General features: G+C 37.7%; 1 protein-coding gene across 1 annotated transcript in view; it reads left to right on the top strand.

Annotated features, from left to right (window-relative positions):
- DOCK10 (dedicator of cytokinesis 10) overlaps positions 1–16,301 on the top strand; it is a 263,739-nt gene that overhangs the window by 119,047 nt on the left and 128,391 nt on the right. Inside the window, 1 exon segment of the mRNA XM_035726538.1 lies at positions 4,630–4,719. Coding sequence (XP_035582431.1) covers positions 4,630–4,719 — 90 coding nt within the window.

The following is a 16,301-nucleotide window of genomic DNA, read 5'->3' as shown; positions in this document are numbered from 1 at the left end:
GTATCCTCTTTAGAGGAGGCGAGACACATTTTGAAGCCTAGAAAATGAATCACAAAAAAAAAAAAAAAAATGAAATGACTTGCTCAGTGGTTTACCAATCCAAGAGTAAAAAACCTTAAACCACGTCCCCGAACTTCCCTACTTATATTCTTATTTTATTTTACTTTATTTTACTTATTTATTTGAGAGAGAGAGAGAGCAGGGTGGAGGGGCAGAGGGGAGAGAGTCTTAAACAGACTTCGCACTGAGCGTGGAGCCCAACATGGGGCTCCACACAGGGCTGATCTCACAACCCTGGGATCATGACCTGAGCCGAAATCAAGAGTTAGACAATTAGCCAACTGTGCCACCCAGGTGCCCCCTACTTATCTTCTTAAATACTGTGATAGATAAGTCCCAGTGCTTGACTTGGATGGATGATGACAACTGTCCAATTATGGTCAACTGCTCAATTTTTGTGCATTTCCTGTACACTTTAAGTTCAGCAAAACAAGAAGGACCTTCCGCTTAAAGCACAGTGAATAAGTTAACAGAGATAAAAGATACAGCATAGGGAATATAATCAATGGTATTGTAATAGTGTGGTATGGTGACAAATGGTAGCTATGGTGAGCATAGCATAACATATAGAGTTGTCAAATCACTATATTATACGCCTGAAACTAATGTGACATTATGCATCAACTACCTCAAATTTAAAAAAAATAATAATAAATGAATGAATGCATAAAGAGGAAATTATTGAGAGGGTAAGCACAACGAAGGTATTAAAGTGATATTCTCGTGTACTTAAAAAAATAAAACAAAATCACAACAGTACTTTTCGGAATGTGATAAAAAGTGTTTTTCAAGCAATTAATGCAGTGTTAAGTGTCTACTCTACTAGAATATAAGGCCACATCAGTGTCTTAACCTGAAAAATTTGGTGAAGACCACTTTTAAACACATGCTTAGGTTGGAATTGATCCACAAAATATTTGTTAATAGTCTTAACTATAAGGCTTGTTGAATTCTCCAGCTTCAGACTGATTGATGACTATAAACACCATCATTTTTGTCCTTCTTTTTAAGCAGTTGAGATCTACAGTACTGTCAAAGGAGGCTTTTGCTCAGCCCCGGGGATAGGAAAAGCAGCCCTTTTCTTAAGACTTCGACCAGTGGCCTTTGGCCAATTGAGAAATGGCTGTGATGTGCTTGGAATGAAGTCTTCTGTGGTCACTTCAGCCAGCAGAATGGTGGCTGTGTCAAAGCCACAGAGACTACCCACAAAAGGGTGGAAGGAACCAGAAAGTGACAGGGCAGTAGTTTAAGATGTCTGAGTATCATGGACCTGAAATTGCAAACACAGGCCTGCATGGTTCGTTTCATAAATAGAATGACAGTTTTTATTTCCAAATGCCTAATCTCTGGACAGTAGGCCCCTTATAAAATTCTACCCCCTAAAGAGGAGCTTGGCCGAGTTCCAGTGCTGTCTCGGATCTGTTTCATGCAACTGAGCTCTACTAATTGTCGACCAGAAGGTTTGTAAAAGAGAACAGGAAGTCTGCTGTGGCCAAGGCAATTTCTAGTGGTCTGAAAGCATCGAATTCTCAGAAAAGAAGTTCTTCGTAACCATATTAATACCCGTAACAAATATGACTGACTGCATACTTCTCTTCTTATTTGATCAATTTATCTTTGCTTCAGTGGAGACACATTGAAGAAAGAAAACATGAGTGGAAGGATCACAATTCTTAAAGTTGAAACTTTATGGAGGCCTTCTGCTTTTTCAACCAAATTCTCCAGTAGCACAGCAAAATACAACTGAGATCAGTAGCATGTCATAGGCATTCATTATACATGTATGCCTTTTCTTGTGCCTTGTGTATTATGTGCAAATGGGAAATAATGCAACTTGTAAAATAATGTTTTAGATTTATCACATGGTTACATGAGGGTGATTCAGACTCAGTTGTCTTATTTTAAGAGTCAACATCATTTCATAACCAGAGGTCACCAGGAATCACCCCTAGCCATTATACACGTGGTTATACACACAATTCGTTTTTATAAGCTCCAACCTGAATGAATTTCCAATCTCATACATTGCATATGTATTATGCATTTGGGGCTCTAATTTTACTGTATGACATTCATGAATCAAGTGGCTATGTGATTATTATTACTGGAAACCTGAGTCCAGATACCGGAAGCTTACCATTAAGGAAAAAAAAAATTTCTTAAACCAACTCAGTCTTCAACTGATGGTATTATACCACAGAGCCATGATCTTAGTGGAGCACTAGGTATAGCTACTGAAGAAGTTTACATTTGAGTCATGCTACTCTACTCTCCATCAGACGTAGAGTATTTTAGAGCAACTATTATTTTTTAAAAGCAAGGAAATAATAGGAGACTGCACAGGATAATGAGAAAGAGGAATGATATTTTTATATAAAAATGTATTATAAAATAATGGCTGAAATATATAAAACTGTTTTAATAAGAAAAAATCCCTAATCTTGCCAGTAGATTATAATATGTGATGTTCCCTGGAAACACCAAGCAGGTTGACACTGTGTATCTGAGAATTATCTATCCAGACAGGAAACAAATTCTCCCCAGATAATTGAAATCCAAGAAGAATCTCCAAAATTCAATTTTAGCATGGATTTTAATCTTTTACTTCACACTTTCAATAGAGTTTATAACTGTTCATCTTCTAACAGAGTGTACAACATAAAAGAAGCAAGCTGAAAGAGGCAATTCAAAAGGAATCAAAAATGTAAAATCTAAATAATATGTCCTAAATTGGTCCTATCATACTTGACGTAGGTCTATCTACACTTGACTTGCATTGATAGCCATGGCCTTGTAGCACTTCCAGACTGTGTTCATAGAACTGCAGTGAAATCCACGGATCAAGGGAACTCAGTCTACAGCTGCGTTTTAGGATGGGCATTGATTTTTATCATATGATGTATCTATACATCCAAATGATATATCTAGAACTTAGTTTTCTCATTATTTTTATACATACATATGATGTATCTAGAACTTAGTTTTCTCATTATGTTTTATCCTCTGATTTTGTCAGTCACATGACATTCTTCCTCTTTCACAGTATCTAAACCCCATGCTCCAAAATATGCACATGCAGGCGCACACATGTGCGTGCACGCACACACACACACACGTGCTCACACATACCACACACACACTTACACTACACATACTTACACACACACCATCGTGCATCATCACATACCCACGCACACATACTCACAGACACTCCTGCAATATACCTAATCATGTATGCTTATGCAGACACACACACACACGCACGCACGCATAGAACCCACATATCCATACTCACACACACTCAACACACTTAACAAATATTTAAATACCCAACTAGACACTGAGGTTATAGTAAGGAACGAAAGAGACCCAGGTTCTTGCCTCAGGGAGCTTATATCAAGAGTGAAGCAAAAAGGCAATTTGAAGAAAACATGAGTCTCGAACTGAAAGAAAAAGTCTGATGCTGCTGTTGGTGGTGATCTTGTCCCAGCTCTGTGACCTCAGAAGACCAAATGCCCTCAGCCCCTTCCCTATCCATCTTCTCCAAAACTTAGAAGGGGTTTTGAGATTCTCATCTATTTCCTTAATTAGTCGAGAAAAAGTGTCCTTCATCTAGAACAATTCAAATGAACTTTAGTTTGTGCTTTAGAAACTCTAATGAATCATTTGTGGATTTGGGGATATGCAAAGGAAAAGACCCCAAATGTTGGTGCCATGTATGTTAACGGACTCATCACCCCAGGGCCCCTGGAGCCACCAAGTAGTACAGATTAAGAAAGCTGAGGGCTGGTGAGGGAAAGCTACCGTTTTTAGGGTGTCCCACACTCCCCCCAGCTTGATGGAACTGAAGACTCTATGTCAAATAAGAAACAATCTATGAAATTCTGTTTTAGAATCTTTTCTAAAGATTTTAGATCTTTTATACTTTTAACTTACATCTATTCATTTAACGCAGAGTTGTTTGTTGAGCACTGAAGTTGAAAACATTTTGTTTATTTTAACAGAAGTAATGACACCAAAAGCGTAAGTTATTTTTTTCTTCAAGATCCAGGTTTACTGAACTCCTTTGCTTTCCTCCCACCCCTAAAATTGTGGCTGTGCACACACACACACACACACACACACGCACGCACGCACACACACACACATACACTCAGAGCTTCTAAAAAGGATTAACTTTACCTTGTGGATCTTCAAGAAATTATTTACAATATGATTAAAATCATGATGCTTTTGTAAGTTTTCTCCTTCACCTCAAATTTATTTTAGGAGCACAATAACAAAAAATAGAATAGAAGTAAGCTAGTCTAAACATATAGATGGCCCAAGTGTTGTCTTCTGCAGCGAAATGAAACAGCCTCAGATGATGAACTTCACTGATGGAGAGTAACATTGGTGAGCTGTCAGAGAGTTGCCTCTTCTCTCCTAGAGAATGAAAGTTTCTCTGTCTTCTTTTACTGTTAGATGCTAAGATCTAAGGCATTTTTTTTTTTTTTTTTTTTTTGGTATGGTGGGCTGCTCAATGCTTCTAAGTTGAAGAACATAATTTCTTTTTATCGTTCTTCCCAGACGGCCACGGTGTCTTGGGATATCCGGACATTGTACTCCACGGTACCTGAAGATGCAGAGCACAAAGCAGAAAATTTACTGGTGAAAGAGGTAAATGTGTGCTTCTAGTCCTTTATAAAGTTTTGTTTTCCCCTGGTGGTGCTCAATACAACTTCCTATTACTATTGTCTTCCTCTATTTTTCAGTAGAGAATTCCAGATGCTATGATTGATTGATGTCTTTCAGCAGGCATCACCTGTAGATTCTTTGCATTTTCCTGCTAATCAATTTTTCATTATCTGGTGACTCTTCAGGTTTTGGACTTTCTTTGCTTTTGCTTTTACATCCCTTAAAATCCTCACATTGAGGAGCATTTCTGTGTTCTTAATGGAAAGATTTGATTTTATTTTGTTTACCTAGACTGAGTTGTTGGCAAGGCCATAGGATGGGAGAATTTTGGATAACAGAGTTTCTATTTTAAGAGATAAATTTTCGGGGCGCCTGGGTGGCTCAGTCAGCCAAGTGTCTGCCTTTGGCTCAGGTCATGATCCCGGGGTCCTGGGATCAAGCCCCGCTTTGGGCTCCCTGCTTCTCCCTCTCCCTTGTCCCCTGCTCTTACTCTTTCTCGCTGTTTCTCTCTCTGTCTCTCTCCTTCACAAATAAATCAATAAAATCTTTAGAAAAAGAGAGAGAGATACATTTTTTCAGTACTAACTATGAAAATAGTTCATGGTAAATCCCTGCAGCTATGATAAAAATCTGTTATTCTAGCATTTGCTTGCATTCATATGGTAAAGAGAGACCTACAAAACTGCTGCTTCTTCTAACCAAACCTAGGATGCTTTAGGGCAGCTACTTAGAAGATGCTTCTGGAGTGAATAAATGAAGCTAGTCCTTCTTTTACAGAAAATGCAGTGGGAAAATTCAGCACAGGTCAATCAAACTGAATCCTGAGAGAAAATGGTGTATCCCATTTAGGATTTAATTAAAGCTACATTCCATAGCAAAACCCTTTCTTAGCTCTTAAACACATGTGCATGAATGTAAGCTAGCTTTATTAGCATGCGTATTAATATCAATCTGTATTAATCATACATGCTTTATATTATACACTTCAGTCCAAGTCTTTTGCCATTAATTTACGGGTCTTTTTTTTTTTCCAATTCAGTATTTTTTCCCCAAAGTTCACATTAACTTACTGCCTTCTAAGGAGTTAAAAAAAAGGAAAAAGTACAGGTCCAGATAACATCAGGATATCTGGGTGTACTATTTTCATATTTACTGATAAAAGTAATAAATGTGACATCAGCACCATAATATTTTGTTTACAGTCACCTTAGAGGAAGTTTTCATATCTGGTAGGGCATCACAGTTTAAAAAAGAGTTGGCAAATCATTTTTTACACAAAAAATATCAGAACCGGTGAGACAAGGTCTGCAAAAGTTCTTACGTAAATATGTAAATAGGTGTTAACTTAGGTAAGGATTTGAAACGTTTATGATATTGAATTCATAACTGGGACTATTTAACCAGTTCTTCCTGAGTTTTTTTTCCCTGAAATACTGCACTTTTATATAAAGGTCTTTAACTTGTTGTTAAATTTATTTCTTTATAGTTTATAAATTTATTTCTTTGTAGTACTTTATACTTTTGTTGCAAATGTGAGAATTTTTTTAAAGATTTTATTTATTTATTTGAGATAGGGAAAGCACCGCATGAGAGAAAGAGAGATCATGAGCAGGGTGGAAGGGTAGAGGAAGAAGCAGACCCCCCCATTGAGCAGGGACCCCGATGCAGGACCCTATCCCAGGGCCTGAGATCATGACCTGAGCCAAAGGCAGACATTTAACCGACTGAGCCACCCAGGCACCCGCAAATGTGAGAATTTTTTTAAAACAAATTATTTTTCTTACTGTTCATTGCTGATATTTTTGAAAATATATTGACTTTTGAATATGTATACTAGCTCACTAAACTTCCTTATCCAAATAGTTCTTTTGTAATGTTAACTTTTGTTTTCCTTTTTACTTTATTTTTTTGCAGTTAGAGAGACACCACTTATGGTTCTTATTTGATTTTTAAGTATGTATCATATCATCTGCAAACAATTAAAATTTTCTTTGTTCCTGCCTTGTTTTATTATCTGATATCTCTGAAACGGTGTTGAATTATAATGCTCATATTGGACATCCTGTCTTAATTTTTATTTTAGAGGAAGGCCTTTAGCATCTTTGATGTTTTATGAAATTTGGTGTTATGACAGTTTCTGGCATAAAAGAAATGTCTAAGAAGGATCTTCCTTGGTCCCTTTAAGTGCTTCTAAAGATTGGCTACCCTATGGTATGAAATCCATATGCAGTCTTTTGGTATAATAGCTTTACCACTTGAATTCAGCTCAGGAATAAAATTAACAGGTTTCTGTCCTGTGGACCTATATTTGTATTTCTGGTGTAAACTTCCTTGTTCCAATTGTATTATTACCTTAACACTCTACTCCATTCGAATCGCTAATATTTTATTTCATACTTTTGAATTTATATTCCTGAGTGAAATTGGCTCTAGTTTTCTTCCTCACTTTGGTATTAGACAAGTGCTAGCTCTAAAAAATTGTGACACTCTCCAGATTTTTCTATCTTCTGGAATAAGAAAATAAGTGAAGTGAAACAGAGTATCTAGAAATATATCCAAGTAAATATGGCTACTTAATAAATGACAAACATGGCATTTCAAATTCTCAGATATCTCTCAAGGGTAGGTAATTTCAAAAATACCACTTGGTTATTCATTCTGTATGAAAATAAAGTTCTATCTCACATTAAGACAAAAATCAATTTCAGGTCAATAAAAACAATTTTAATTTTAAAAACAAAAAGATTAAAACTATAGGAGAACATTTTTAATCAGAAATTTAAGGGAAATGGACAGATTTAAGCAACTAAAAATCTTTTATATGATGAAGGGTGCCATAAATAAAACCAAAAGAAAATATTTAATCAGAGCATTTATTTGCAACTTATTATATCTTTTTGCCACACATACACATACTCTTAATTTTCAAAATCCTACAAATTAACAAGAAGAAGATAAATAACCCAAGAAAATATGAGCAAAAGACAGGAGCAGACAGTTCAAAAAGAGGAAATGCAGTTGGCCAAGGGGCACACAAAGTTGCCAACATTTACTTAGAGTCAGGAAAATATAAATTAAAACAAAAATTATGTATAATACTTGTATGAAGAATTTTAAGATGAATATTATTTAGTGACAGTGGGAATATAGGAAATAAACATTATCACACAGTGTTGGTAATATTTGCATGTCTATAACCTTTTGAAATGTAATTCCAGTGTATCTTTTAAGTAGTACATATAAATGTGTAACATGCGTATTATTGAAAAAAACACTAGAGCATAAAAATATAATTACAAGCATGAGTATTGCCACACTGAACAATTTGTAATATCACTTGATAAGGGTGGAGTTGAATAAACTTTGGCACATTTGTATTTTATAATAATATATAACCAATAAAAGTGACATATTTAAATGTATTAACGGGGATGCCCATGATACGTTGTTAAGAGAAAGAAGTAAGTTGCATAATATATAGTATGTTAGCTTGAAGGTATAAAACCTATAAATATATACACAAATATGGTTTATTTATATAAGGCTAGAAAAGTATTAAAATCTGTATAATAAACTTATAACATTGGTGATGTCACAAGTTTGGGATTGAAAGGGGAAGGGAGACATTGGTGTTCAGTTTATATGTTCCGTATTGTTGTGTTACAAATGTATTTTTGTAATTAAAAAAATATTTTGGAAAAAATTAGTTCGAATATATCTTAAAATGCTGCCAGCATTGGAAGAAACCCAAGTCTCTCTCCTAAAATTTTCTTTAAAGTTAAAATCTAACTTTATTCTTTGAGTCATTAGTTAGTTGCCTTAAAGATTACATCAAATTCTTTTATTATTATTATTATTTTACTTTGATAATGAAAATATCATACAGAATGATCAGAATCCCCCGTGTATTTTGCTTATGATTCCACCTGCTGGGCTTCTCTGTCCCTCACAGAAGCCAATTAAATTCATCCCTTACAGTCCATTCATAACCACTTGTAATAGAACCACTATGGATTTATAAACATTTCCACAATTTGAGGGACTTTTCATTTCATGGTCTTTTTACCTCCTTCTGTGTGCGTTGGGTATTTGTCTATTTCTAGGTTTTCAGCAGTCTGCTTTAGGCTGCGAAAAATAGCTCTCACATGAACCAAGGGTTCTTAGCTGTCTTAACTGTTGGTCTCTGGTACCTGAGGCTCTGAGACCTTGGATTTGGTGGCCAGCCTGCTGCAGCCCTTGGCTCTTCACACCTGCTTGTTCTAGTATCTGGCATGCCTTCACGGTGGGGCCAGTCAGCTCAAATCCTAAATCTCAGGATGGGTTCAGAAACCCCACCCCCAATCCCTGGATCCAACCACAGTGTCAAGTTTAGCTACTTTCCCAGGGGAAGGGCAACCTAAAAAAGCAGACCAGTACAACACTGGAGACATGTAAAGATATTCTAAGGTTCCTAGAGACCTTTAGTTTTGTTGTTGCTTTCCTGAACTTCTGTACCACGACTTCCAATGGCCAGATTGACCCCTGTATTTCCATAGTTTTCTGAGAACGTCAACTTCGGGGGAGAAGAGATTGACCACAAAATTTGCCTTTGTCTTGTTATTTCTTCTGGGGCAAAATTTCTCCCCTTTACCCTTGTTCCTGCCTTTCAATTGCTTGCAGCCTGGGGTTATTCCTGCTTTTCTCACTTCCACCCTTGGCTTCTCCTCTGTCCTAAGAACTGCCCCAAGGAGAAGTCAAGTACAGTGTCTTTTACCTTCAATCCCAGGTATCTGCCCAAAATTTTATGTTGCAAGTCTCAGGACAGAGCGTGTCTGGGCAACATGAATGAACCTTATGCTTTTCTCAACTGCATGGATCTAAAGTAGAAAAAGGAAAAGAAAAGAAAGAAGAGGAAGCCTGGGAAGAAATTACTTTCTTCCCTGCTAATTTTTCTGTATCACTAGCTGTGAAAACTGCCAGTTTGCTTGGTTTTAAGGATGGGAATAAAGGGAAGCCTGTACTTACAGGATAGGAAGAAAAAAAAACCCAGTTACAAATATCACATGATAATAATAGAACATGAATAGTCAAGCCTGGAGACAGCAGATAAAAATAAAGGGTCACCAGAGAGCTGGGTTAAGACTGAGAAATGATCCCAGAGAATTATGCTGGCCAGAAGTCTCGACCCCAATAGGTAACAGCAGCTAACCTTTATCGACGACTTTCTTTGTGCCAGATACACTTCTAAGGCCTGTACTTGCAGTGATTATAAACATATGTTGCTGCAGCAGCAATTTGTAATGACGAGGAAACTTTTATTGAAAGATTAAGCGAGTATTCAGCATCACACAGCTGGGACAGATCCAGCGTCCCCACCCTTGCTGTGCAATCACAGTGGCCTCCGGCCTCTTAACCATGATGCTAAGTGCCCAGAAGATGCTTTACTACAAGCTGTCCTCCGGAAGGACTACGGCCCTCAGTCTCCTCCCTGACAATCCCACTCATTTTGGCCTGGTAACTCTGATGCATATAGTTAATGACCCACACTTTGAGAAACATTGCTGGGTTTTTGAAACCAGATTAAGCCAGCACTGAAATGAATTCATTGACGTTTTGCAGAAACACGTGTTTCCCTTACAGCCTCTGCATCATTGCATTAAGCAACCTTTGTGGTCCTCTCTGCAATAAGTGCCCTGTAGCTCCCCACGGGGTGGCGAGGACAAATACCGTGGTTGCTAAGCAGTAAACTGGCATGAATCCAATTTAAACACATCCAGTTCAATACTGATTTTGAATCATCTCTCACTTCACTCCACCTTGACGATTCTCAGCTCCTTTTGAAAGGCAGCGAGCTTTCTTTTCTTTTTTTTAATCTGGAATGACTTCATATTTTTAATAGGAGTTTAAATAAAATGAACAGTCTGTCCCTTTTCTGTTTTATCTGTTATTAATTCTCTTCCCTGTCAATTCACTATGTCTAAATATTCCCCGCACAAGAGTATAGGTTTATTTCACTAAAGCACTTCACAAAGTTATGATAAATTATCATCAAGCCATCATTGAGCAACATAGTACATATCTGTATATTTTTTAGCACTCTGTGTAATAGGTCTTACTACCTCACTTTACAGCCTAGAAAACAGGTTCTGAATGATTGATTAACTTGTCCCACTTCACTCAGAGTCGTAATTAAGGCCCTGGTCTCTCTGACCCCCATGCTCCATGTCTTTACCAACTTGGCTACCTCTGACCCTTTGAGAAATTCCTTTAAACCATGCATTTAACAGCCTGACCTGATGAGGGTATTTCCACTGTTCACAAGGGAATATGTCCTTCCTTTTGATACACATTTAACTTTTTCTGCCTCCGTTTCTTTATCTTTAAATAAGCACATTAATAATTCTAATACTGTGTTCTAAAAATAAATACAGAAATGATATGAAAACACTTGGAGAATAACAACTGGGGAGCAGCGTCTTTATCTGATTCTCCTAAGTGCCTTAAAATCAACATCTATAAACATAAAAAAAAAACAAAACACTTCTGTGATAAAGCAAGCACCACCCCTCCCACTGAGGGTTGGGGGAGCAATTAAAGAGATCTATAAACAGGATGCAGACTTCTTAAGCAAAACTTCTATAGCGAAGTTTTCATTTTAATATACACAACAGAATAATATAAAGCCAGTAGCTCAGAACACTAATTAAAACTAAGCTCTCGGTTAGGTCTCTCTTAACAAAGAGAATGAAAGCGGGCAATTGAGAATTGAGATACTGTGGCCCAACAGGGAGCAAGGGTCTAGGGACCACCTCACCTGAATGCCTGAGAGAAATACTGACAAAATACTAAGGTATAGCAAGTTACTCTGCCAACAAAGCCCTCTCCAATTTCTGGAAACCCATCTGCTGCAGGAGTAGAATAATGATGAAGTAAGAAGTAAATCATGAATTCAAGAATGCAAGCCTCACTTCGGTCAAGACATAAAACACTTGGGGATGTTAAGAGTCATAAAAACATGAAAAGAATAGAAGCAAAAAAAATTAATATTAAAAAAATAAAGAATAGAAGCAAATATCTACTTACTTTTTTTTAAAGTTTAGAGCCCAGTGCGGGGCTTGAACTTGCAACCTTGAGATCAAGACCTGAGCTGAGATCGAGTCAGATGCTTAATGGACTGAGCCACCCAGATGCCCCTACATTTACTTCTATATATGAATACACACACACACACACACACACACACACACACACACACACACACACACACACAGATTATGTACTATCCTCATACAGATAGTATTAGGTTGTTAGGGCAAGGAAAAGTTTAGATTGTAAGCAGGTTCTAGACCAGAAATATTGGCTTCTCTAGGGGAAAAGAAATAATGAAATAAGACCCAAGACTGAACAGGAAGTACAAATCAAACTCAATGCAGAAATCTCTAGGCTTTGGTAGAAAATCCACACTAAAAACCAACAGAACAAATGGTTGAGATCAGAGTAGACACCAATTTCACAGACGCACAGAATGTTCTGCAGAAAGCCAGGTCTGCAGGATGTCCACAGGACACACACACACACACACACACACACACACACACACTCAGTCTTTAACTTGCTAATATCCATGGAGATTATCTCAGAAGAGAATATGACATGTAGTATTTCCCATATTTATTTTACCATGAAGAAATTCTGTCCATTTTCCCCACATCTCTTGAAAACCATCTGAGAAATTCCAATGTGAATCTGAGGGAAGGAGATCATCAGAAACTAGGAACACAGTACAGCTCAAGTGAAACAGAATCTATTAGGTGAAAGGGCGCCTGAGTCGCTCAGTAGGTTAAGCGTCTGCCTTCGGCTCAGGTCCTGATCTCAGGGTCCTGGGATCGAGTTCTGCATCCAGGTCCCTGCTCAGCGGGGAGTCTGCTTCTCCTTCTCTCTCCACCTCTCCTCCCGCTGATATTCTCTCTCTCTCTCTCATAAATAAATAAAATCTTTTTTAAAAATCTTTAAAAATATAATCTATTAGGGGTGCCTGGGTGGCTCAGTCGTTAAGCGTCTGCCTTTGGCTCAGGTCATGATCCCAGAATCCTGGGATGGAGCCCCGCATCAGACTCCCTGCTCAGCGGGAAGCCTGCTTCTCCCTCTCCCACTCCCCCTGCTTGTGTTCCCTCTCTCACTGTCTCTCTCTCTCTCTGTCAAATAAACAAATAAAATCTTTAAAAAAATAATCTATTAGATGAAACTTGACATGCATTTCATTAAGGCGGATGGTGGTGAAGAGAAAAGGAATACTACAGCTCCCAAAAGATCGAATAAATTATTTCTTTCTTTTCATGGGCAAACCTCTTACCATTTGTATCAAAATTGTCTATCTTTGTCCAGAGGGTAAACCTCTCGGAATACTGGGACACAACCCCAGATATACCCCATGTTTCAGTTGTTCTATGGACTTATCCTCATGAAGCAAATCAAAAATATACACAAGGTTAATTTCAAAGTTTGTAGTAAATAATAATACTCATAAAGTTCAGAATAGCACCTTTTTCCAGCCCTTAAATTTCTCCTCGCAACCCCTTACTTAATTATTGGATTTTTTTTTAGTCTGAGAAGCAAATGTGAACTCAGTGGCTTAAACAACCTACTCCTTTAGAGTTCAGTTGGGTGAAGATGGTTACCCTGTCTTTACAAAGGGTTAAGTTCTTCACATAGAAAATTCCTCTTCCACTGATTTATGCTGTTACTGTGGATCACATACCAAGTGTCTGCAGTGAAGGGCCTTGTCCACTGCATGAAAGATTGGACCAGGTTTATTATTCAACGGCAAACACTTACTAAGTTGTTGATACCAAGTGGACATAACACAGTCCTTGCCTTCAAGGAGCTTACCACCAGGCAAGAAATAACAGACCAGTGATCAGATTTTTCCAAAGCAATCTTACAAGTACCCCTGGAGTATTACTATAAAATAGAGAGATGAGGTAAGGTTCACACGGTAGAAAAAATTAGCTAAAAACAGACCAGAGAATGGGTTGGCTTGCTTATGTCAGAGGGGTGAATAAGACTGAAGAGAAGCTGGACAGATAGACGACTATTTATTTTAATAGTCCGGCTGGGTTAAAGACCTACACTAATATATGGCAGTGTGATAGTGGTAATAGTAAAGGGTTATTACGGAGACGGAATTGACAGAAGTTGGTGCCTGAAAAGAAAGCAAAGGAGAGGAATATGGTGGCAACCACTCCCACATGTCTGCGTTGGGCTATTAGCTGGATAGTTGTGCCAGTAATTTAAATAAGATGCCCAGAAGAAAGTAAAGATTGCTCAAGCAGGGATGGATGAAACAAATGAGATAATGTCACTGGCCAACATGCATATAGAGACAGAGATGCCCGAGAAGGAGATAAATACGTAGGTCTCAATGCAGGAGGAAGGGGTAGGCAGTTGGTCTGGTTTTGAAAAGTAGAAGCTTTGAGCCTGGAACAGTTTACCAGGAGTGCCATGGGGACTTGGCTGGGGCTGAGGGGAAGGTCCTTGGGCTACACTCTCACTTAAGGCGCTAGTAAGGAAGGCACTGCTCAGGAGGCAGAGATGGAGTGGACAGGGAGATGAAGAAAACAAGAAAAAATTGATTTCTCAGAATTAAAGAAAAGTCCATTGCAACCATGAGTCAATGGTACAAAATGCCAAAGAGGTATCACATAAGGAAGGGCACATTGGATTTGGTAAATCAGTCATTGGCAGTTCTTTTTTTTTTTAATTCCATTAATTAACACACAGTGTATTACTAGTTTCAGAGGTAGAGTTCAGTGATTCATCAGTTGTGTACAACACCCAGTGCTCATTACACCATGTGTCCTTCTTAGTGTCCATGACTCGGTCATCCCATCTCCCATCCCCCAACCCCCCCTCCCCTCCGGCAACACTCAGCCTGTTTCCTATGGTCAAGAGTCTCCCATGGTTTGTCTCCCTCTCTGATTTCATCTTCTTTTATTTTTCCCTCCCTTCCCCTATGATCCTCTGTTTTATTTCTTAAGTTCCACATATGAGTGCAATCATATAATTATCTTTCTCTGGTTGACTTATTTCACTTAGCATAATGCCCTCTAGTTACATCTATGTCATATATATATATATCACATCTTCTTTATCCATTCATCTGTCGATGGACATCTGGGCTCCTTCCACAGTTTGGCTACTGTGGACATTGCTGCTATGAACATTGGGGTGCAGGTGCCCCTTTGGATCACTACATTTGTATCTTTGGGGTAAATACCTAGTTGTGTACTTGCTGGGTTGTAGGGTAGCTCTGACTGGCAGTTCTTTAACAGAACATTTTCAGAGGCTAAGAGCACAACCTGATTACAGTGGGTTAAACTCTGAAAAGATGTGTAATCTTTTTTTTATTGTTATGTTAATCACCATACATTACATCATTAGTTTTTGGTGCAGTGTTCCATGATTCATTGTTTGTTCATAACACCCAGTGCTCCATGCAGAACGTGCCCTCCTCAATACCCATCACCAGGCTAACCCATTCTACCACCTCCCTCCCCTCTAGAACCCTCAGTTTGTTTTTCAGAGTTCATCATCTCTCATGGTTCGTCTCCCCCTCTGACATACTCCCCTTTTCTTCCTCTCCTGTTATCTTCTTTTTCTTTTTTCTTAAAATATGTTGCGTTATTTGTTTCAGAAGTACAGATCTGTGATTCAACAGTCTTGCACAATTCACAGCGCTCACCGTAGCACAATCTTATCAAACAAGGTGTTAGTACATTGTTGTCTCTTTATCTACAAAGCACTTTGAGAGTAAATCCAATAAAAGTACCGGAATCCTTCAGTCAAAATACTCTATGCATACCAAAGTTAAAAATATTTCAGTAGGCTGTCACATTGTATACTAAAATATTGCTTAATTTGTTAAGGGAAATTTTATAAACATAAAAAATAATATGATAAAATGAGTATAATATTGAAAAAGAAATTTCTTCCTCTGCCTCTTCTTCCTTTTCCACCATTGGGATCCAGATAGATAGCATTCAACTAATTCAAGAGAAAATTATAAACATTCAAGGTAGAAGATGCATCATGTTAAGAAGTAAAGGATATATTACAGAATTTGGATCCCAGACATGGGAAAGAAAAGTTTGGGGAGAGGAGGATTGGCTATGATTTAAAATGTATTTCATGCTGCCCATTTTTGTTAACTAAAAGAAACATATCTAACTAGAATGAAATGTATCCTGTTTCAAGAAAATAAGGAATTCCATTTCTCACTTTTATGGTTAAAATAATTTTATGTGCTTCATGTTTAATTTTGAACTGCATATTATGGGCATTGATAAAGAAACCATTCTTTTAGTCAAAGTGACTTTGTACTTTGCACAAATTGTTTGAATCTCATATGTAGAATAATGTGCACTCAAACTTACTCAGAAATAAGAATAAATGTTTTAATAAATGATTGGGGGCTTTTTTTTGCATGTATAAATTAAGTAAAAATGAGTGCCGTTTTCTGATTCTGAATCATTAGGCAGCAAATGAACGATTCTAAGGCATTCATTCACTTTCCACCAGAGCGCAAC

The sequence above is a fragment of the Zalophus californianus genome, chromosome 3, assembly GCF_009762305.2.
Source record: "Zalophus californianus isolate mZalCal1 chromosome 3, mZalCal1.pri.v2, whole genome shotgun sequence".
NCBI lineage: Eukaryota > Metazoa > Chordata > Mammalia > Carnivora > Otariidae > Zalophus > Zalophus californianus.
Note: the sequence above shows the minus strand (reverse complement) of the source record. Positions and strands in the feature narration are given on the sequence as shown.